Here is a 24,405-nt window from a genome sequence, read left to right on the forward strand (position 1 = left end):
ATCAGACCGTTGTTAGCTGCTTGCTAGGTAAAAACGAGTTACGGACAAAGTCCCAAAGATAGACACAGAGTGCTGGAGTAACTCAGCGGGACAGGCAGCATCTCTGGAGAGAAGGAATGGGTGACGTTTCGGGTCGAGACCCTTCTTCAGACATCAGAGTCCTGATGGTCCCACTTAGTTCTCTCAGCGGCCCCCGAGATCTGACATTTAACAAGTCACCTTGATTCCGTTGTGAGGCGGCTTCGTAATCTTGTGGTTCAGTTTGAGAAGTTGAGCACCTTTTGACTCAGTCCCAAAACCAAGTTGAAACCAAGCACGGCCGGCAGCGGTAGAGTTGCTGCCTCACAGCGGCAGGGCCGCGGGTTCGATCCTGACTACGGGGTGCTTGTCTGTACGGGGTTTGTACGTTCTCCCCTGCGTGACCTGTGGGGGTTTTCTCCGAGATCTTCGGTTTCCTCCCACACTCCAAAGACGTGCAGGTTTGTAGAGTAAATGGCTCGGTATAAATGCAAATTGTCCTTGGTGTATGCAGGGTGGTGTCAATGTGCGGAGATCGCTGGTCGGCGCGGACACGGTGGGCCGAAGGGCCTGTGTCCGCGCTGCGTCACTAAGCTGAACTATACCAAAGAATGAGCGGGTGATGCAGTATTTGGAGAGGCAGAGCCCTCGTGTGGCCAATGTAGTGCGACTCCAGCATTTGTGTCAATGTTCAACTGGGTGTCTCGGGGAGGAGAGGGGTGATAGATGAATGTATCTTGGTTGGTTGTTGGGTACGTGGCAGCAGATCCTGTTTGGAGTCAGCCAGAAGCACATTGAGTCACCAGAGCCTGAACGCGCAGGAAGGAACTGCAGATGCTGGCTTACACCGAAGATAGACACAAAAAGTTGGAGTAACTCAGCGGGACAGGCAGCATCTCTGGAGAAAAGGAATGGGTGACAGGTTTTGGGTCGAGACCCGTTCTTCAGACTGAGAGTCAGGGGAGAGGGGAAACGAGAGATGTAGACGGTGATCTAGAGAGATATAGAACAAATCAATGAAAGATATTGCAAAAAAGGTAACGATGATAAAGGAAACAGGCCATTGTTAGCTGTGGGCTAGGTGAAAACGAGTTACAGACAATGAGACTCAACAAGACGACTTTGATGCTGGTATGAGTTTAGTTTAGAAGTACAGTGTGGAAACAGGCCCTTTCGGCCCACCGGGTCCGCGTCGACCAGCGATCCCCGCACATTTAACACCATCCTACACCCACTAGGGATAATATTTACGTTTCCCAAGCCAATTAACCAACAACATACCTGCACGTCTTTGGTACGACTTGGGGTGGGGAGGGACGGAGAGAGAGGGGACGCAAGGGTTACTTGAAGTTAGAGAAATCAATGTTCACACCACTGGGTTGAGAGCTGCCTAAGCGAAATATGAGGTGCTGTTCCATAGCCCAACCCAGGGGACTATTTGCCTGCCAGCCACAGAAGCAGATCTACAATCACATATTACAATCGCTCCACGCTCTTAAATCTCTACTCCGACAGAGATCTCCTAAGCAACATTTCTTACTTTAAACGTTATTTCCTTTATCGTGCATCTGTACACGATGAATGGCTTGATTGTAATCATGCATTGCCTTTCCACTGATATACAGTATGCTTTGTGTGGGAAGGAACTGCAGATGCTGGTTTAAACCGCAGATCGACACAAAATGCTGGAGTAACTCAGCGGGTCAGGCAGCATCCCTGGAGCGAAGGAATGGGTGACGTTTGGGGTCGAGACCCTTCTTCAGACTGAGAGTCAGGGGAGAGGGGAAACGAGAGATATAGGCGGTGATGCAGAGAGATGCAGAACAACTGAATGAAAGATATACTAAAAGGTAAAGATGATAAAGGAAATAGGCCATTGTTAGCTGTAGCTATGTGAGACCGAAAAGCTGGCGTGACCTAGGGTGGCGGAGGGATGGGGAAAGATGTCTTTCTGCTGACTGGTTAGCCTCCTCCTGCACCTATTGTCTATTGTCTAAACTAAACTGAACTGAAACAAAGATATGAATGAAAGAGTGGTCTGAGGAAGGGTCCCGACCCGAAACGTCACCCATCCCTTTTCTCCAGAGATGCTGCCTGACCCGCCGAAGGACTTGTTTCCTTGCTGTTTGCCTCCGTGATCTGGTGTCCAAATATATTGGTGTTTCTGATGGATGTCCCTTGTACTTTGTAGGTACACCAAGCTGAGACTTCAAACCAACCAAGATGGCCGGATTCCTGTCAAAAAGTAAGTGATTCCACGCAGCCTATCGGCACGGTGGCGCAGCGGTAGACTTGCTGCCTCGCAGCGCCAGGGACCCGGGTTCCATTCCGACCACGGGTGCTGTCCGTATGGAGTTTGTACGTTCTCCCCGTGACCCGCGTGGGTTTCCTCCGGGTGCTCCGGTTTCTACACGGACAGTGTAGGCCCGGACGCTGTAGGCCCGGATGCTATAGGCCCGGACAGTGTAAATCGAGACAGTGTAGGCCCAGACGCTGTAGGTCCGGACAGTGTAAACCCGAACAGTGTAGGCCCGGACGCTGTAGATCCGGGCAGTGTAAATCCGGACAGTGTAGGCCCGGACGCTGTAGGCCTGGACGCTTTTGGTCCGGAGGTTATAGGCCCAGAGGCCCGAGCGCCCCCTGATGGAGGTTGCCTAGCAACCCAGTTCCCGGCCTGGGCGGCAGCCGTTGGTGGAGCGGGAGCAAGTGGCCGCTGGCTTGATGAGGTCACGTGGGACGCGGGGCGTTGACGTCACCTTGTCCCTTATTTGGGAGTGAGATAGTTGGCACCCCTGTTCATACCCTCAACCTGTGCAGTTTAGATTTGGAGTACTGTGAGCAAATTTGGGCCCTATATCTGAGGAGGAATGTGCTGGCTCTGGAGAGGGTCCAGAAGAGGTTGAGAGGAATTAAATCCTGGAATGAGTGGGTTAGACTATGATGAGCACTTGATAGCACTGGGCCTCTACTCACTGGAGTTTAGAAGGTTGAGGGGAGGAATAATGGAAGGCTTGGATAGAGTGGATGTGGAGAGGATGTTTCCACTGGAGGGAGAGTCTAGGACCAGAGGTCACAGCCTCAGAGTTAAAGGGCGCTCTTTTCGAGAGGAGGTGAGGAGGAACTTCTTTAGTCAGAGGGTAGTCAATCTGTGGAACCCACCGCCAAGTCAGTGGATGTTTTAAAGGTGGAGATAGACAAATTCTTGATTAGAACGGGTGTCAAGGGTTATGGGGAGAAGGCAGGAAAATGGGATTAGGAGGCAGAGATCAGCCATGTTTGAATGGCGGAGTGGACTCGATGGGCCGAATGGCCTAATTCTGCTCCTATAACTTGTGAACTTACAGTGACCTATTTAGAGGCAAGGAAGTTTAAAAATTCTGTTTAGACTTTAGAGATACAGCGTGGAAACAGGCCCTTCGGCCCACCAAGTCCATGCTGACCGTATGTTAACACCATCCGACACAGACTAGGGACAATTTACCGAAGCCAATTAACCTACAATCCTGCACGTCTTTGGAGCATGGGAGGAAACCGAAGCTCTCGGAGAAAGCCCACGCAGGCCACGGGGAGAACGAACAAACTCCGTAAAGACAAGCACCCATAGTCGGGATGGAACCCGAGTCTCCGGCGCTGTGAGGCGGCAACTCTACCGCCGTGCCACCGTGCCGCCCACAAGACTTGGTTTATTAGCGTGTTGAAGTCAAGTATCATGTACCTTGCGTTGATGGTATCGTCTTCTTTGTGTGCAGCATCTTCCGTTTGTTTTCTGCCGACCGAAAGCGGGTGGAGACGGCGTTAGATGCTTGTGGGCTCCCTTCAGGCAGGGTAAGTATCTCCATTGACCAGCGCGTTCTGACTCGCTAGTCGGCTTTGGTTTCGTTTATTGTCACGTGTACCGAGGAGGTGCAGTGAAAAGCTTTTTTGTTGCGTGCCAACCAGTCAGCGGAAAGACTGCATGTGATTACAATCGAGACATGTGTGTACAGATACAAGATAAGGAAATTACGTTTAGAGCAAGGTAAAGCCAGCAAAGTCCGATCAAGGATAGTCCGAGGGTCACCAAAGAGGTAGATAGTAGTTCAGCACTGCTCTCTGGTTGTGGTGGGATGGTTCAGTTGCCTGAATTCAGTTGGCTTCTGTCATAATCCCCCATTACTCTATTAATCTTACTTCTAACTATTATTTATTTATCTTATTACTCTTATTGTATTTTCCTACCTTTTCTCCTCGTTCTGTATTTTTATGCTCTGTGTAAAGCACTTTGAATTGGCATTGCTGTATGAAACGAAGGTATCACGAAATGCCGGAGTAACTCAGCAGGTCAGGCAGCATCTCAGGAGAGAGGGAATGGGTGACGTTTCGGGTCGAGACCCTTCTTCAGACTGATGTCACGGGGGGCGGGACAAAGGAAGGATATAGGTGAAGACAGGAAGATAGAGGGAGAACTGGGAAGGGGGAGGGGAAGAGAGGGACAGAGGAAACCATCTAAAGGTGGAGAAGTCAATGATGCCATTGCTGTGTGAAATGTGCTGTATAAATAAACTTGCCTTGCCTTGCCTTGCCTTGCCTTGATAACAGCTGGCACGAAACTGTCCCTGAATCTGGAGGTGTGCGTTTTCACACTTCTGTACCTTTTGCCTGATGGGAGAGGGGAGAAGAGGGAGTGGCCGGGGTGCGACTGGTCCTTGTTTAGGCTGCTGGCCTTGCCAAGGCAGCATGAGGTATAAATGGAATCAGTGGAAGGGCTGCGTCCACAATTCGTTGCAATTCTCAAGCCAATAGCCATGACGTTTATGTTTAGTTTAGCAGTGGAATGGTTTCGGTTTGCACCAACCACATTACTGTTTGATTTAGCTTTTAGAGATACAGCGCGGAAACAGGCCCCCTTGGCCCACTGAGTCTAAGCCGACCAGCGATCGCCCTGCACACTAACGCTAACCTACGCACGCTGGGGACAATGTACAATTTTGCCAAAGCCAATTAACCTACAAACCTGCACGTCTTTGGAGTGCGGGAGGAAACCGGAGCACCCGGAGAAAACCCACGGAGAGAACGTACAAACTCCGTCCAGACAGCGCCCGTGGTCAGGATCGAACCCAGGTCTCTTGTGTTGTGAGGCAGCAACTCTACTACTGCTCGGGTTAAATCATGTATAACATAGAACGGTACAGCATAGAAACGAGTCCTTCGGCCCGCAATGTCCGTGCTGAACATGATGCCAGGTTAAACTAATCTCCTCTGCCTGCACATGATCCATATTCCCTCCACTGTCCTATCTGCCTCCACCAGCACCCCTGGCAGCTCATTCCAGGCACTCACCCCCCCTTCGTGTAAAAACATTTGCCCCTCACATCTCCTTTAAACTTTACCCATTAAATCTATGCTCCCTAGTCTTTGCCATTTCCACCCTTGGGGAAAAAGGGTCCTGACTGTATTATATCTTAACTTATCTTGGCGCAGCGGTAGAGTTGCTGCCTTGCAGCGAATGCAGCGCCGGAGACCCGGGTTCGATCACGACTACGGGTGTTGTCAGCACGAAATTTGTACGTTCTCCCCGTGACCTGCGTGGGTTCTCTCCGAGATCTTCAGTTTCCTCCCACACTCAAAGATGTGGGAGGTTAATTGGATCAGTTAATGTGAAATGTGAAAATTGTCCCTAGTGGGCTTATGATGGTGTTAATGTGCGGGGATCGCTGGTCGGCGCGGACCCGGTGGGCCGAAGGGCCTGTTTCCGCGCTGTGTCTCTAAACTATTGTTTTCTTTGAGGCTGTGCAACATTTGTTCCCTGTTTCCAATAGAAACAATTTTTGTTCTAATCTTGAAATCTTGTTGGTAATATCAATAACTACTTACAACACTAACTTCAAGTAACCCCGGCATTCCCTCTCTCTCTATCCACCCTCCCCCCCCCACCCAAATAGCACCAGCTTCTCGTTCTCACCCAACAAATAGCTAACAATGCCCTTTATCATCATTAAATTTTTGCATATCTTTCATTCATCGTTCTTTATCTTTCTATATCATCTTCAATAATCTCTCGTTTCCCTTATCCCTAACCAGTCGGAAAAAGGGTCTCGACCCGAAACGTCACCCAATCCTTCTTTCCAGAGATGCTGCCTGTCCCGCTGAGTTACTCCAGCGTTTTGGGTGAAGAGAAGCTGGTGCAACTTGGGAGGGGGGAGAGGATGGAGAGAGAGGGACGTTAGAGAAATCTATAGTCATACCTCTGAGCTGTAAGCTGCCCAAGCAAAATAGGACACTGTTATAGAGTCACAGATTGATACAGTGTGGAAACAGGCCCTTTGGCCCAACTCACCCACACAATGTCCCAGCTACCCTAGTCCCACTTGCCTGCGCTTGGTCCATATCCCTCCAAACCTGTCCTATCCATGTACCTGTCCAACTGTTTCTTAAACGATGGGATAGTCCCAGCTTCAACTACCTCCTCTGACAGCTTGTTCCATACACCCACCAACCTCTGTGTGAAAAAGTTACCCTTCGGATTCCTATTAAATCTTTTCCCCTTCACCTTGAACCTATGTCCTCTGGTATCTACCCGATCTATTCCTCTCATGATTTTGTATACTTGTCATGTAGATGATATTGTTCTATCATCTGCAAACCTAATGACCGTACCAACTGCATGCTCTTCCAAATCGTTTTAGAATCCCCTGCAAAATGTACTGTTCAATTAGTAAATGTTTGGTGAAGGAACTTAGAGTCGTTCAAAGAGAATGCTGTTTATGTTGACAAGATTGAATTATATTCTTGATCCACATTGACTGTTTCATAATCAAAATGACATTTCCACTTCTTTGCACTTCAGCTTGACACGCTAAAGTAGCCTAATTCAAATATCCTGACAATAATTGCTTCAAGAATTCTTCAGTCGCTGTATGTATTTTCATCAAATTGATTATCAGGAGATTTATACAATTGCTCCGTGTTTACAAATAAAAGGAGTCTTGTGATTGCAATTCAAAAAAAAAAAAAAATCAATTTAAACCTAAATTACTTCTGTCAGTTGTGAGATACCATTTGGTCCCAGGCATTTTTGTTGTTCATTGGGAAAAGTAGCTCTGAATAATGATTTGTCCGAGTGCACTTAAGAGCGTTGATTTAAATGATCGTAGTACCTTTGATGGGATTTACTGAAGCATCGTTAACGAGCTTACAGAGAGTCAAACATCAATCGCACACTAGGTGTGCATGAAAGTGTGGCCATTTTGGCTGGGTTATCAGAGGTGACATAAAATGGTGGCCGCACTTTAACCTTCCTTCCAGGAGTAAGCAAGTCTCGTGCAAAGCTACGCAACCTTTTCTTTGAGCTCTCGTTCAATGCCTTTGCTCAAAGTCAAGATTAGGGCGGCACGGTGGCGCAGCGGCAGTGTTGCTGCCTCACAGCGCCAGAGACCCGGGTTCGATCCTGACTACGGGTGCTGTCTGTACGGAGTTTGTACGTTCTCCCCCTGACCTGCACGGGTTTTCTCCGTGATCTTCAGTATCCTCCCACGCTCTAAAGACGTACAGGTTTGTAGGCTAATTGGCTTGGTATAATTGTCTATCGATTCCTAGTGTGCGTAGGATAGTGTTAATGTGCAGGGATCGCAGGTCGGCCCGGACTCAGTGGGCCGAAGGGTCTGATTTCGCGCTGCATCTCTAAACTAAACTAAACTAAAGAAATCTGTCTAACACACTTCTGAATGGATTTATGCTTGCTGCTTCTAGTAACTCGCAAGGGATATGGTTCATGGATTGGTAATATAGTGAAAAACATCACCATCAAAGAGTAAAATAAAAGTATAGACAAGATAAATCATGATGAAGTGGTCAGTTGACCCTGAGGTTAAATGGTAAAATTGAAAGAGATTGCATTACTATTTATAGGTTTGACTACCAATTATCTTGCACAGTGCACTGGTAGATATTACCATGGATACAAGGATACATAAATACATAGACAATAGGTGCAGGAGTAGGCCATTCGGCCCTTCGAGCCAGCGCCGCCATTCAATGTGATCATGGCTGTGTGGTGCTGTTAGTCATATCTGCCTGAATTATTTAACAGAGACTATATTTCGCCCATATTTAGTCATATTTGAAGTAAAGATTGTGAATGTTATACTATCGCAACGTTTAAGAAGCATTTAGACAGGTACATGGATAGGACAGATTCAGAGGGATATGGGCCAAACGCAGGCAGGCGGGACTAGTGTAGATGGGATATGTTGGTCGGTGTGGCCAAGTTAGGCCGAAGGGGCTTTTTCCACACTGCAAGACTCTATGACTCTTCAAAAAGGCAGGAGGTAGATACAAAATGGTGGAGCAACTCAACAAGTCAGGCAGCATCTCTGGAGGGAAGGAATAGGTGACGTTTCAGGTCGAGACCCTACTTGTTGCCGGCTCTGATTTGTTCTGAACCTTTTCATATCCCTAGTTTCTCTCTCCCCCTGACTCTCAGTTCGAAGAAGGGTCTCGACCTGAAACGTCACCCATTCCTTCTCTCCAGAGATGCTGCCTGACCCGCTGAGTTACTCCAGCATTTTGGGTCTATCTAGAACAAGAGACAGACTCAGTGTTGTAAGCCCTGCGTCATGTCCAAGAACAAAGTGGCAGTGAGTGTACGTACACCACTAGTTTCGCCCTCGCAAGTGTTGCTGCCTCTCCCATCAGCAGAGAAGCGTAGACCTCTTGTTAACGCGTGGATAATAACCACCCACTGGCAAAACTAGGTAAGCAGGTTAACAATGGTCTTTCCAGGGAGAATATGCATGTACATTCAGATTCAAGGTGACTGAAGAGTTTCACAATAGTTCCAAAGTTTAGTTTAGTTTAGTTCAGAGATACAGCGTGGAAACAGGCCCTTCGGCCCACCGAGTCCTCGCCGACCAGGATCCCCGCACACTAACACTATCCTACACACACTAGGGACAATTTACATTCATGTAAAGCAAATTAGCCTACTCTTTGGAGTGTGAAGGGGAACCGAAGATCTCGGGGGGGGGGGACCCACGCAGTCACGTGGGGGAGAACGTGCAAACTCCGTACAGACAGCACCCGTAGTCGGGATCGAACCCGGGTCTCTGGTGCTGTGAGTGCTGTAAGTCAGCAACTCCACCGCTGTGCTGCCGTGCCAGAGATTGGACAAAATATCCCGACCTTGAATGCACTGACTAAAAGAATGTTACATAATAATAGACAATAGACAATAGACAATAGACAATAGGTGCAGGAGGATGCCATTCAGCCCTTCGAGCCAGCACCGCCATTCAATGCGATCATGGCTGATCACTCTCAATCAGTACCCCATTCCTGCCTTCTCCCCATACCCCCTCACTCCGCTATCCTTAAGAGCTCTATCCAGCTCTCTCTTGAAAGCATCCAACGAACTGGCCTCCACTGCCTTCTGAGGCAGAGAATTCCACACCTTCACCACTCTCTGACTGAAAAAGTTCTTCCTCATCTCCGTTCTAAATGGTCATCTCCGTTCTAAATGACACACAAAAAGAAATGACTTCACTTTAGTTTAGAGACACAGCATGGAAACGACAGGCCCTTCGGCCCACCCAGTGCACGCTAACCATCAGCCGTTCACAAACAAGCCTGCCTTTTTATGTGTAAGAAGGAACTGCAGATGCGGGTCCACACCGAAGATGGACGCAAAATTGTCTTTTCCACCTCAGACCGTCTGAAGAAGGACCTCGACCCGAAACGTCACCCATTCCTTCTCTCCGGAGACGGTGCCTGTCCCGCTGAGTTACTCCAGCATTTTTGCGTCTATATCTTCGCGTGCAAACCAGCGTCTCCGCATTTCCGCAATTTCGTTCTCTCTGGTTTTATCGGGCTGCCATTTCCTCCCACATTTCAATTTATGTGTTTTACTTGTGAAAACTACAGCTGAGGCACAAAGGCAGTGAACATTTAATGCACCACCCATGTTAATTTAATTGATGAAGGGCTCTTTGTTTACAAGACCCTCATGTCTCATTGTGGGAAAGAAAAATAGTTCAGAAGTAGGGCAGAAGCAGCAGCTACATTTTCACGTGGTTCTGAATTGAATAACAACAATATGTATTTTAAATGTGTAGGAACGAAAACTGCAGATGCTGGTTTAAATCGAAGGTAGACACAAAATGCTGGAGTAACTCGGCGGGTCAGGCAGCATCTCTGGAGAGAAGGAATGGGTGACGTTTCGGGTCGAGACCCTTCTTCAGTCTATGGAATTCTCTGTCACAGAAGGTAGTTGAGGCCAGTTCATTGGCTATATTTAAGAGGGAGTTAGATGTGGCCCTTGTGGCTAAAGGGATCAGGGGGTATGGAGAGAAGGCAGGTACGGGATACTGAGTTGGATGATCAGCCATGATCATATTGAATGGCGGTGCAGGCTCGAAGGGCCGAATGGCCTACTCCTGCACCTATTTTCTATGTTTCTATGACCTGAGACGTCACCCATTCCTTTTCTCCAGAAATGCTGCCTGAAACGCTGCCTGAGTTACTCCAGCATTTTGTATCTGCCTTGTATTTTAAATGCATCATCTTTTGAGATTTGTAACTATAAGGAGTGTGTAATTATGACACTCACTGTAGAAGAGTTCAAATAAGAATTTCATTGCTCTATTTTGGGACATGTAACAATAAGAATAGGAAGAGGAGTCTGAGGAAGGGTCTCGACCCGAAACGTTAGATAGAGCTCGAGGGGCTAGTGGAATCAAGGGATATGGGGAGAAGGCAGGCATGGGTTACTGATTGTGGACGATCAGCCATGATCACAATGAATGGCGGTGCTGGCTCAAAGGACCAAATGGCCTCCTCCTGCAACTATTTTCTATGTTTCTATGTCACCCATTCGGTCTCTCCGGAGATGCTGCCTGTCCCGCTGAGTTACTCCAGCATTTGGTGTCTATTAACAATCAAACACTGTTGACTCTTGAATGAGTCGGACTTCGCTGGCTTTACCTTGCACTAAACGCTATTCCCTTTCTCATGTATCTGTACGATGTAAACGGCTCGATTGTAAACATAGAGTCACAGAGTGGTACAGTGTGGAAACAGGCCCTTCGGCCCAACTTGCTCACACCGGCCAACAATGTCCCAACTACACCAGCCCTACCCACCTGGGTTTGGTCCATATCCCTCCAATCCTGTTCTATCCGTGTCAAATTTATTTTCCTTCCCCCCCCCCCCCCCCAAACCCCCCTTCCCCCTTACCTACAATTGGTCTGAAGAACGGTCCTAAAACATTACCTATCCATGTTCTCCAGAGATGTTATGTCATAAGGAATAGGAGTAGAATTAGGCCATTCGGCCCATCAAGTCTACTCCGCCATTCAATCATGGCTGATCTGCCTCTCCTTCCTAACTCCGTTCTCCTGCCTTCTCCCCATAACCCCTGATCAAGAATCTGCATGTGCCTGACCCGCTGAGATACTCCAGCTCTTTTTTTTTGGTAAACCAGCATCTGCTATTCCTTGCATCTGCGTTCTAAGTGTAATTTAATGTACGATTCTCGTAGGAGCTACTTTTTTCATAATGGCAAAGTCTAGCAAACAGATGCAGGAGAAGTTGGCAAGTTGCTGCATAAGATGCCGTGCTTTATAAATTTGCACCTCACCAGCTTCTGATTATTCTGGCCTGAACTTTCTGTACTTGGGCACACAGAATAAACTCAACAGAAACTGTTGGGATTTGAGCATTCCAGTGCATGTCCTTAGTGATCAGACCATGTCGAGTCACAGAGTGATACAGCATGGAAACAGGCCCTTCGGCCCAACTTGCTCATACCGGCCAACATGCCCCATCAACACTACTCCCTCCGCCCCGCATTTGGCCCATAACCCTCCAAACCTATCCTATCCAGGTACCTGTCCACGTATGTACCTTTTAAACAGTGCTATAGTACCTGCCTCCGCTACCACCTCCTCTGGCAGCTTGTTCCATACACCCACCCACCACCTTTTTTCCCCTGAAGAAACGTTTAGGCAGTTCCATGGATAGGACAGGTTTTGGGGGGCGGGGGGGGGGGGGGGGGGGGGTATGGACCGAATGTGGGCAGGTGGGACTAGTGTAGTTGGGGCATGTTGGCCGGTGTGGGCAAGTTGGGCCGAAGGTCTTGTTTCCACACTGTAACACTCTGTGACTCTATGAGTAAGGTCCATGAGAAGTCTGAAGAAAGGTCCTGACTCAAAATGTACCTGCCCCTCCCAAGATTATTGCTGACCCACTGAGTTCCTCCAGCACTTTGTGTTTGCTCAAGATTCCAGCATCTGCAGTTCCCTGTGACTCAACCTCGGTCTTGTGCTTGTTCCCTTTAGCCCTTTGTTTCTCCATCTTCCAAAAAGGTTTATCCAACCTCTTTTGCAACACCTTGCAGGTAATATCGCAACTTTTAAGAAATACATAGACAGGTACATGAACAGGACAGGTTTGGAGGGATGTGGGCCAAAGGCAGGCAGGTGGGACTCGTGTAGCTGGGGCAGCTTGGCCAGTGTGGGCAAGTTAGGCCGAAGGGCCTGTTTCCACGTTGTAAGACTGCATGACTATATAAAATGGCAGGAGATAGAGACAAAATGGTGGAGTAACTCAGCGGGACAGGCAGCATCTCTGGAGAGAAGGAATGGGTGACGTTTCAGTTCGAGACCCTTCTCGTTGCCGGCTCTGATTTGTTCTGAAACTTTTTGTACCTCTAGTTTCCCTCCCCCATGACTCGCGGACTGAAGAATGGTCTCGACCCCGAAACATGATGTATTCCTTCTCTCCAGAGATGGCGCCTGACCCACTGAGTTACTCCAGCACTTTGTCTATCTTCGGTGTAAACCAGCATCTACAATTCCTTCTTACACATAAAAAGGCAGTTTGCTTCCACGCTGTGTGACTCTGTGTGTAACATGCCATGATTCAGAGTGCACATTTCCAAAGGACACAATGCGATATATGAAATATGGCACTGCAGGGGAGTGTTAGAGTCATAGAGAGTTACAGCACGGAAACAGGCCCTTCAGCCCAACTCGCCCACACCGGCCAACAATGTCCCAGCTACACTAGTCCCACCTGCCCGCGCTTGGTCCATAACCCTCCAAACCTGTCCTATCCATGTACCTGTCTAAATGTTCCTTAAACATCGGGATAGTCCCAGCTTCAACTACCTCCTCCGGCAGCTCGTTCCATGCACCCACCACCCTCTGTGGGAAAAAGTTACCCCTCAGATTCCTATTAAATCTTTTCCCCTTCACCTCGAACCTTTGTCCTCTGGTGCTCGATTCCCCTACTCTGGGCAAGAGATTCTGTGCATCTACCCGATCTATTCCTCTCATGATTTTGTACAGTTTGATGCAGTAACTGAAGAAAGAAATCGCTGTCGGAGTGGACAAGTTGGGCCGAAAGGCCCGTTTCCACACAGGATGACCCTATGACTCGATCGGCCAAAGTTTATCCAATAAATTTACAGCCTTTATTCATCTGAAGTCTAGGTTTACAATCAATGAAGAATGTAAGAAAGTGTCCTGGCACCTAATTGTTTTTATATTATTAATACACAAAGGCAATGTAGGAGCTATTTGTGTCTGTGCTGGCTGCTGTGAGCATATTATATTATTTTGTCGAGATATATCTTGCCGTGTTATTTTGGTCACTTGGGGGCTGTCGTTAGATGAATACATATATGGGCATAACAGACTGGGAGGAGCCCAGTCACTGAAAGGAAGCATGCAGGTACAGCAGGCAGTGAAGAAAGCCAATGGAATGTTGGCCTTCATAACAAGAGGAGTTGAGTATAGGAGCAAAGAGGTCCTTCTGCAGTTGTACAGGCCGCTAGTGAGACCGCACCTGGAGTACTGTGTGCAGTTTTGGTCTCCAAATTTGAGGAAGGATATTCTTGCTATTGAGGGCGTGCAGCGTAGGTTTACTAGGTTAATTCCCGGAATGGCGGGACTGTCATATGTTGAAAGACTGGAGCGGCTAGGCTTGTATACACTGGAATTTAGAAGGATGAGAGGGGATCTTATCGAAACATATAAGATTATTAAGGGGTTGGACAGGTTAGAGGCAAGAAACATGTTCCCAATGATGGGGGAGTTCAGAACCAGGGGCCACAGTTTAAGAATAAGGGGTCGGCCATTTAGAATGGAGATGAGGAAAAACCTTTTCAGTCAGAGAGTTGTAAATCTGTGGAATTCTCTGCCTCAGAAGGTAGTGGAGGCCAGTTCTCTGAATGCATTCTAGAGAGAGCTAGATAGAGCTCTTAAGGATAGCGGAGTCAGGGAGGTATGGGGAGAAGGCAGGAACGGGGTACTGATTGAGAATGATCAGCCATGATCACATTGAATGGCGGTGCTGGCTCGAAGGGCCGAATGGCTACTCCTGCACCTATTGCCTATTGTTTATTGAGCCAGAACATGGTGGTATATCTGGAGACACAGGTACTGGGAGGAGTTAGACACGGGGATCCAGGAGAGAATACAGTTCTTACCAAACCTGCAACGAGAGCTGTGAGCAGAGATGGTGGGGAGGGGCGGGGGGGGGGGGGGGGGGGGGGACGACGACAGAGCAGCCAGCTATGACTTGAATGCGAAATATAGACAATAGACAACAGGTGCAGGAGTAGACCATTCGGCCCTTCGAGCCAGCACCGCCATTCAATGTGATCATGGCTGATCATTCACAATCAGTACCCCGTTCCTGCCCTCTCCCCTTGCCCCTCTGACTCCGCTATCTTTAAGAGCTCTATCTAGCTCTTTCTTGAATGCATCCAGCGAATTGGCCTCCACTGCCTTCTGAGACAGAGAATTCCACAGATTTACAACTCTCTGAGTGAATTAGTACAGCCTGGTATGTTCATCTCTTTGTTTGTACAACTACTTCAATAAACAACTAATTAAACAGGAAAAACGTCTTGAAGATCTCTCCGGTGGATTTGCGTCAAGATCACTGCCTGTATAGTGATGGCAATTAGATAAGAGTTTACTGGAAAAGACTGAAGTTGCCATTACAGGCAAGTCAATAGACAATAGACTAAGTCAGCAGAATGCTGATGGGTAGACCACTGCGGATTACCTTGAAGCCACTTAGCCGCCTACTCACACACACCCGTTAGATATTATCAACACAACCCGATCCTGTTATAACAAATTGTTCAGACAAAATCACGCGAGGATCAGATTGGGTAGTCGCACAGAGTCTCTTGCCCAGAGCAGGGGAATCGAGAGACAGAGGGCATGGGTTTAAGGTGAAGGGAGAGGTTGAGTAGGCTGGGTCTCTATTCCATGAGGGGGGATCTTATAAAGGTGTACAAAATCATGGGAGGAATAGATCAGATAGACGCACAGAGTTTCTTGCCCAGAGTAGGGGAATCGAGGACCAGAGGACGTAGGTGGAAGGTGAAGGGGCAAAGATTTTATCGGAATCTGAGGGGTAACTTTTTCACGCAAAGGGTGGTGGGTGTATGGAACGAGCTGCCGGATGAGGTAGTTGAGGCTGGGACTATCCCAACGTTTAAGAAACTGTTAGGCAGGTACATGGATAGGTTTAGAGGGATATGGGTCAAATGTGGGCAGGTGGGACTAGTGTAGCTGGGACATGTTGGCCAGTGTGGGCAAGTTGGGAAGAAGGCCCTGTTTCCACTCTGTATGTGTAGGAAGGAACTGCAGATGCTGGTTTACACCGAAGATAGACACAAAATGCTGGCGTAACTCAGCGGGACGGCCAGCATCTCTGGAGAGGAGGAATGGGTGACGTTTCGGGTCGAGACCCTCCTTCTGACTGAGAGTCAGGGGAGAGGACGTCGAGAGATGTGCACGGTCAGGTGTGAAAAAGACAGATCAAAGCAGACGGTGATAAGGAAATGTACCTCCACGTTCCCTCTCCCCTGACTCACAGTCTGAAGAAGGGTCTCGACCCGAAACGTCACCCATTCCTTCTCTCCGGAGATGCTGCCTGACCCGCTGTGGTTCTCCAGTATTTTGTGTCCATCCACGCAGTATGACTCTAAAAAAAATTGCAAGCAAGGAAGGTAAACAAAATGTCAAAATAGTGAAGGCAATCTGTAACCTTTCTACTGGTCATGTTAATTTGGAGTGGAGCTTGAGCAGAGAAAGGCACATCTCCTGAGTGCCTTGATTTATTTTCGGCTAATATAAATTGTAATTTGTGTTGCTCGCATGAATTGCTGGGAAATATGCTATTGTTGAGTGTGCCTTTGTCGTGACAGATGGGTTTATGAATTGGCAGCAAACATTCATTTGATTTTGCCTGTAACGATAGAATAATTATTTCCGTGTTAATAACTGCTGCACTGTTTTTGTGAAATGCGAAGAATTTTAATTTTTTTATACACGATCACAAGGGACTGCCTTTGCTAGAATCTTGAGCAAAATAACAAACTGCTGGAAGGACCTGTGTAGGAAGGAACTGTCTGAAGAAGGGTCTCGACCCGAAACGTCACCCATTCCTTCTCTCCCGAGATGCTGCCTGACCTGCTGAGTTACTCCAGCATTTTGTGAATAAAAGGAACTGCAGATGCTGGTTTGCATCGAAGACAGACACAAAATGCCGGAGTAACTCAGCGGGTCAGGCAGCGTCTCTGGAGGGACATTTGTCTTCACTTATTCTTTCCTCTTCACATACTGAAAGAAGCTTTTACTATCCTCCTTTATATTCTTGGCTAGCTTATCTTCGTACCTCATCTTTCCTCCCAGTATTGCCTTTTTAGTTACCCTCTGTTGCTCTTTAAACGAGTCCCAATCCTCTAGCTTCCCGCTCATCTTTGCTATGTCATACGTTTTCTCATTTATTTTTATGCTGTCCATGACTTCCCTTGTCAGCCACGGTCGCCTCTCAATCCCCTTAGAATCTCTCCTCCTCTTTGGAATGAAATAATCCTGCACCTTAGACAATAGACAATAGACAATAGGTGCAGGAGGAGGCCATTTGGCCCTTCGAGCCAGCACCGCGATTCAATGCGATCATGGCTGATCATTCTCAATCAGTACCCCGTTCCTGCCTTCTCCCCATACCCCCTGACTCCGCTATCCTTAAGAGCTCTATCTAGCTCTCTCTTGAATGCATTCAGAGAATTGGCCTCCACTGCCTTCTGAGGTAGAGAATTCCACAGATTCACAACTCTCTGACTGAAAAAGTTTTTCCTCATCTCAGTTCTAAATGGCCTACCCCTTATTCTTAAACTGTGGCCCCTTGTTCTGGACTCCCCCAACATTGGGAACATGTTTCCTGCCTCTAACGTGTCCAACCCGTTAATAATCTTCTGGATTATTCCCAGAAACACACCTGCCATTGCTGTTCCACTGATGGGGTCCCTTTCCAGTCAACTTTGGCCGGCCCCTACCTCATGCCACCAAAGTCCCACGGGAGGTCAGAGCACGCGATGGACCGGGGGCAGTGTTCACCACTTTTTGCAATCTATTTCGTTCCTGGGCGTTCGAGTTGCCGAACCAGGCTATGATTTCACCAGTCATGATGCTCTCTGAGGTACTTCTGGACAATGGGGCTGAGAGGGGAAAATAGATCAGCTGTGACCAAATGGCAAAGCAGACTCGATGGGCCGAATGGCCTAAATCTGCTCCTGTGTATTGTGGGCTCATGGTCTTATCGTGAAAAATGCAAGAAAGCTTGCAAAAGATGCAAGGGAGAAACAAGTTCTTGTTTTTATAAGTGACGGATGGGAGAGCTTTAGACTGCAATTAAAGGTCGGAAGAGTACAGGGCGGCACTGTGGCGCAGCAGTAGAGTTGCTGCCTCACAGCGCCAGAGAACCGGGTTCGATCCTGACCACGGGCGCTGTCTGTACTGAGTTTGTACGTTCTCCCCGTGACCTCGTGGGTTTTCTCCCACACTACGAAGACATGCAGGTTTGTAGATCAATCGGCTTCGGTAAAATTGTAAATTGTCCCTAGTGTGTGGGATAGATGCAAGTTGGGCCGAAGGGCCTGCTTCCACCTTGTATCACTCGATGACTCTATGACTCTAAGTAATAGGTGGATACAGTTGAGGGGGTGGGGTTGATTTGCAGATGGGTGGAGTAAAGGCTGGGGGGGGGGGTGATGGGAGCTGGGGATGGGAGGAGCAATGTGGGTGGGTGTCGGGGAGGGGAAAAGCGAGGTGGGATTGGATGGTTTTATTATTTTAGTTTGGAATATTCTCTACCCATATGGCAATCAGCGGTGGCGCAGCGGTAGAGTTGCTGCCTCACAGCGCCGGAGACCCGGGTTCCATCCCGATTACGGGTGCTGTCTGTACGGAGTTTGTACGTTCTCCCCGTGACCTGCATGGGGTTTCCCCCAGGTGCTCCGGTTTCCTCCCACACTCCAAAGACGTGCAGGTTTGTGGGTTAATTTAACTTCAGTAACAAAAAAAATAATTGTAAATTGTCCCTCTTGTGCGTATGTAGGATAGTGCGAGTGTACGTGGATCGCTGGTCGGCGCGAATTCTGTGGGCTGAAGGGCCTGTTTCCGCGCTGCATCGCTAAACTAAACTAAACACCTCCCTCACACGTATCCACCTATCACTCGCCAGGTATCGCCCCACCCCCACATCCTCTTTCCAGCTTTCTCCCCCCCAACTCCATTAGTCTGAGGAAAGTCGCCTGTCCATTCCTTCCACAGATGCCGCCTGGCCTGTTGGGTTCCTCCAGCACTTTGTGTTTTGCTTAGGATCCATTATATTCCTCTCAGAGCATCAGGTAGAGGGTCTCGACCCGAAACGTCACCCATTCCTTCTCTCCTGAGATGCTGCCTGACCTGCTGAGTTACTCCAGCATTTTGTGAATAAATACCTTCGATCAGGTCCATTTCTCGAAGAAAAAAAAGAGAGGACCGGGTTTGGTGATAAGTTAGTTGATAACATGAAAGATGACTGATTGAAGTCAGCTTAGTTTAGTTTAGAGATACAGCGCGGAAACAAGCCCATCGGCCCACCGAGTCCGCGCCGACCAGCGATCCCTGCACACTAACACTATCCTACACACATTAGTAGTACAATTTACACTTATACCAAGACAAATAACTTACAAACCTGTAGGTCTTTGGAGTGTGGGAGGAGACCGAAGATCTCGGAGAAAACCCACGCAGGTCACGGGGAGAACATACAAAACTCCGTACAGACAGCACCCGTAGTCGGGATCGAACCCGGGTCTCTGGCGCTGTAAGCGCTGTAAGGCAGCAACTCTACCGCTGCGCCACCGTGACCGCCCTTTAGGCTTTATTCGTTTATTTTGTCTCTGTACCTGATAAAGTGAAAGGCCGTAATGAATTAATGAGAAGGTTTATATTCTGAGTTCCAATTGTTGAAAGTGTGCCTTATCTTCTATTTTTGTTATTCAACATTTCCTGCACGATTTACTATTTACATCACGTCCCCGGAGATATGATTATGTTGGCTGAAAGTTAATGCATTTAGTACAAACATTGAAGTTGTTTTATACCTCAAGATGGGTTTAAAATATTTTCCTTCTTTCTACTGCAGTAAATACTGCGAAGCTGTGAATTTAAATTGAATGTTTTATTGTCAGCGTGAGATGCAGCTGTTTATAAATAACAGTGACACTGAATCTTCTCGGAATACTGTCAGAGAAATGGCAGAGTTTAAGTCTCCCATCTCATCTGCTGTTTCTCATGCAGCTTCTTTGTTAGATCCGGTCCTTTCCGCCTTAAAAGGCACGGTGGCGCAGCGGTAGAGACAATAGACAATAGGTGCAGGAGGAGGCCATTCGGCCCATTGAGCCAGCACCACCATTCAATGTGATCATGGCTGATCATTCTCAATCAGTACCCCGTTCCTGCCTTCTCCCCATACCCCCTGACTCCGCTATCCTTAAGAGCTCTATCTAGCTCTCTCTTGAATGCATTCAGAGAATTGGCCTCCACTGCCTTCTGAGGCAGAGAATTCCACAGATTCACAACTCTCTGACTGAAAAAGTCTTTCCTCATCTCCATTCTAAATGGCCTGCCTACCCCTTATTCTTAAACTGTGGCCCCTTGTTCTGGACTCCCCCAACATTGGGAACATGTTTCCTGCCTCTAACGTGTCCAACCCCTTAATAATCTTATACGTTTCGATAAGATCCCCAATCTTATACGTTTCGATAAGATCCCCAATCTTATACGTTTCGATAAGATCCCTTGGGAATTTTGAAATATAACATCTTTCCCAGGTTACTTGAAAACCAAGCTTCACTGTAACAAGGCATAAACTGGATTTATTTCCAGTTTACTAATAGCTGTATTAAAAATTTTTTAAAATTAAGTTATTAAATGGATTTTTGTGAAAAATGTGTGGGCATTCTTTGAAAATGTACGGGAGATGCATATCTGGTTTCTGGGTTGCATATCTGGGTTTGGAGCCCACTTTAAATGTAATCGCTGATGGCCATAAACATCGTGAAAATTCCCACTCTTACCTGACCGTCAAACTGTCACCTCCAATCTACCTGTCAAATGTCCTGATGGTAAATAAATTGGTTAAACACGAGCATTTTATGGTATTTTGAAATGACTTTACTTATTGTAATGTTACGTGCTTCTAAATGCATCTTAAGAGAACCTAGCAAACATGGGGCAGCGTGTGACAGCGCCCGAAATAAACAACGATACCTGGCGACAAGCTAGCAGTCGCCGAGAAATTTCACTCCGTTTGATTTCTCAGCGACGCGCCGAGATCCATTACGATCTTTGGAAGACTCCTCACGATCATGCCCGTGACACCCCGGCGAACTGTCGGCGACAGCCTAGTCACCATCAGTCGCCTTAAAGTCGCCTAAAGTGGGACAGGCCCTTTAGATTGCTTGGAGAACTGGGAAGGGGGAGGGATGGAGAGAGAGACACAGCAAGAGTTACGTGAAGTTAGATTTTGTAGGTTAATTGGCCTCGTAGAAATGTAAATTGTCCCTAGTGTGTGTAGGATAATGTTAATGTGCGGGGATCGCTGGTCGGTGCGGACTCAATAGACAATAGACAATAGGTGCAGGAGGAGGCCATTGGGCCCTTCGAGCCAGCACCACCATTCAATGTGATCATGGCTGATCATTCACAATCAGTACCCCGTACCTGCCTTCTCCCCATACCCCCGACTCAGTGGGCCGAAGGGCCTATTTCCGCATTGTCTCTCTAAAACAAAAAAAACTAAATTAACTGAATCTTCTCGGAATATTGTCAAAGAAATGGCAGTGTTAAAGTCTCCCATCTCACCTGTTGTTACACTTGTAGCAATCCTTATCTCTTATCCCTTGTCATGTATCTTTACACTGTATATGGCTCGATTGTAATCATGTATTGTCTTTCCGCTGACTGGTTCGCACGCAACAAAGGCTTTTCGCTGTACCTCGGTACACGTGATAATGAACTAAACTGAACTGAACTTTTTGTTCGACCCGTTCATTTTCTGTCTGTATAAAATGTAGCTGAAATTAATTTCTTATGAAGGCAATATTTTCCTAATACCAGTAACGTTTTTTTTATCCTTGCCCTCCACAGAATGATTCCATTCCACAAGAAAATTTCACGCCTGATGTATTCCAAGCGTTCCTGAATAACATTTGCCCCCGTCCTGAAATTGATGGCATCTTTTCAGAATAGTAAGAGATCAATTTTCTCGTGTGATTCGTTGTTTTGCTGTGTGATAAGCTAGCTTGGATTTTATGGAAAGATTTATGGACTACTTCTGGCAGCGGCGCTAATGAGATGATCTCTTGCGCGCGTTCCACTCACAGAGTAGGTGCAAGGAACTGCAGATGCTGGAATCTTGCTTGGACCACCAAGCGCTGGAGTAACTCAGCGGGTCGGGCAGCATCTCTGGTGGACGTGGACAGGCGACATTTTGAGTCCGAACCCTTAGTTTAGTTTAGAGATGCGGGCGTGCAAAAACAGGCCCTTTGGCCCACCGAGTCCACGCCGGCCAATAATCACCCCTACACTGAGTGAATGAATGAATGAATGAATGAATGAATGAATGAATGAATGAATGAATGAAAGAATGAATCAATCAATCAATCAATCAATCAATCAATCAATCAATCAATCAATCAATCAATCAATCAATCAATCAAACAATGAAAGAATGAAAGAATGAAAGAATGAATGAATGATGAATGATGAATGAATGAATGAATGGACACGTTAGAGCAGTGGTTCCCAACCTGTGGGTCGCGACCCCAAACGGGGTCGCGACACCAATGCCATGGGGTCGTTAAATGATTTTGAGCTGATATGAATATTATATAAAACACGGTGAAATGCATATTAAGATAGTTATATAAATTCATACTATGAAACTAAATGTAACAGTTCCCTAAGTCACTCAACACAACGTGTTGTCACTCAAGCCAGTATTTAACATGTTTGGTTTCTGTTTTGTCTTGGTCGCGCCACCGCTGTCGCTCCTCCCACTTACCTAGTGTTGTACGCGCGCTTGCAGTGACACGTAGTTAGTTTTGTTCGAGTGATTCTTAACCCTTTAAAAATGAGTGTAAGAAAGAGAAAGTACAGTGATGATTTCTTGAAATGGGGATTCACTGACATAGTTAATGCAGGTGTGGAAAGACCACAGTGTGTAGTATGTTTGGAAGTTCTTGCTCATGAGTCTATGAAACCAGCTAAACTTCAAAGACATCTCGAAACTAAGCACCCTGATTTGAAAGATAAAAGTATTGACTTTTTTAAAGCAAAAGTTGTTGGTGTCAAAAGCCGCCGGCTTGATAGCAGTGGATTATTTCAAAACAAAAATGTAGCCGCCATTGAAGCTTCATACACGGTTGCATTAAGAATAGCACGTGCTAAAAAGCCACACACAATAGCTGAGAATCTTATTTTTCCATGCACCAAAGATATTGTACGTCTCATGATCGGTCCTGAAGCGGTAAATAAATTATCGCTTCTATCCGTGTCAAACAATACGGTAAAACGAAGGATAACAGATACGTCTCATTAAAGTCAGTTCATAAACATATTTTACATAACGGTGGAAATTTGTGTGTTCGAACAATTTTGAATTGATTTGCAATTAATTAATGTTTGTAGGAGCTTTGGAATTTTTTATGAATAAATAATCTATAATTCAATAATCGCAATATATGGCAGTTTGTTGTACAAAAACCGAATGTATATATAAGATATTTTAAGGGTTGGGGTCGCTTCATGATTGCTTGTTCTAAAATGGGTCGCTATATTTGAAAGGTTGGGAACCACTGCGTTAGAGGCAGGAAACATGTTCCCAATGTTGGGGGAGTCCAGAACCAGGGGCCACAGTTTAAGAATAAGGGGTAGGCCATTTAGAACGGAGATGAGGAAAAACTTTTTCAGTCAGAGAGTTGTAAATCTGTGGAATTCTCTGCCTCAGAAGGCAGTGGAGGCCAATTCTCTGAATGCATTCAAGAGAGAGCTCTTAAGGATAGCGGAGTCAGGGGGTATGGGGAGAAGGCAGGAACGGGGTACTGATTGAGAATGATCAGCCATGATCACATTGACTGGCGGTGCTGGCTCGAAGGGCCGAATGGCCTCCTCCTGCACCTATTGTCTATTGATACAAAAATGCTAGAGTAGCTCAGCGGGACAGGCAGCATCTCTGGAGAGAAGGAATGGGTGACCTTTCGGGTCGAGACCCTTCTTCAGACTGATATCAGGGGCCTTCGATTTCTCGGTTCGGTTCAGTTTTTTGTCTCGTGTACCGAGGTGCAGTGAACAGCTTTTGTTGCGTGCTAACCAGTCAGCGGAAAGACAATACATGGGTACAATCGAGCCATTTACAGTGCACAGACATATGAGAAGGGAATAACGTTTGGTGCAAGGTAAAGCCAGTAAAGTCCGATCAAAGATAGTCCGAGGGTCACCAATGAGTTTCTTTGCAAAAGGGTTTGTCCAAAACTCTAACCTGTTGCTGGCTTAACCAACGGATTCCATGAGGTTCAAAAGAATATAATTATTATATTCAGTTATTATGTTCACTTACCATGTTTACCAAAAGAATGTGCAAATATATTCAGATTTCACAGCGTGATATTCATGTTCACGTCAAAAAAGCACCAGCTCCCTTTTATTTATCTACATAATTGGTCCAACTCATTTTCAACACTCAACTGAATAAATTATAGCACTGTTCTCATCTGAGATTGATAACTTCTTATGACAAGATAGATGGATAGATTCTTGATTAGTACGGGTGTCAGAGGTGTACAGATTTACCACCCTGTGACTAAAGAAATTTCTCCTCATCTCCTTCATAGAAACATAGAAAATAGGTGCAGGAGGAGGCCATTTGGCCCTTCGAGCATGCACCGCCATTCAATATGATCATGGCTGATCATTCAGCTCAGTAGCCTGTACCTGCCTTCTCTCCATACCCCCTGATCCCTTTAGCAAAAAGGGCCACATCTAACTTCCTCTTAAATAT

General features: G+C 46.8%; 1 protein-coding gene across 1 annotated transcript in view; it reads left to right on the forward strand.

The window, feature by feature from the left end:
• The window catches only part of plcb1 (phospholipase C beta 1), a 641,072-nt gene that overhangs the window by 408,933 nt on the left and 207,734 nt on the right, over positions 1 to 24,405 (forward strand). The window contains exons 6-8 of the mRNA XM_078405993.1: positions 2,210 to 2,263; positions 3,768 to 3,843; positions 21,495 to 21,595. Coding sequence (XP_078262119.1) covers positions 2,210 to 2,263; positions 3,768 to 3,843; positions 21,495 to 21,595 — 231 coding nt within the window. The remainder of the gene's footprint in view (positions 1 to 2,209; positions 2,264 to 3,767; positions 3,844 to 21,494; positions 21,596 to 24,405) is intronic.

Source organism: Rhinoraja longicauda, chromosome 9, assembly GCF_053455715.1.
Source record: "Rhinoraja longicauda isolate Sanriku21f chromosome 9, sRhiLon1.1, whole genome shotgun sequence".
NCBI classification, from domain to species: Eukaryota; Metazoa; Chordata; class Chondrichthyes; order Rajiformes; family Arhynchobatidae; genus Rhinoraja; species Rhinoraja longicauda.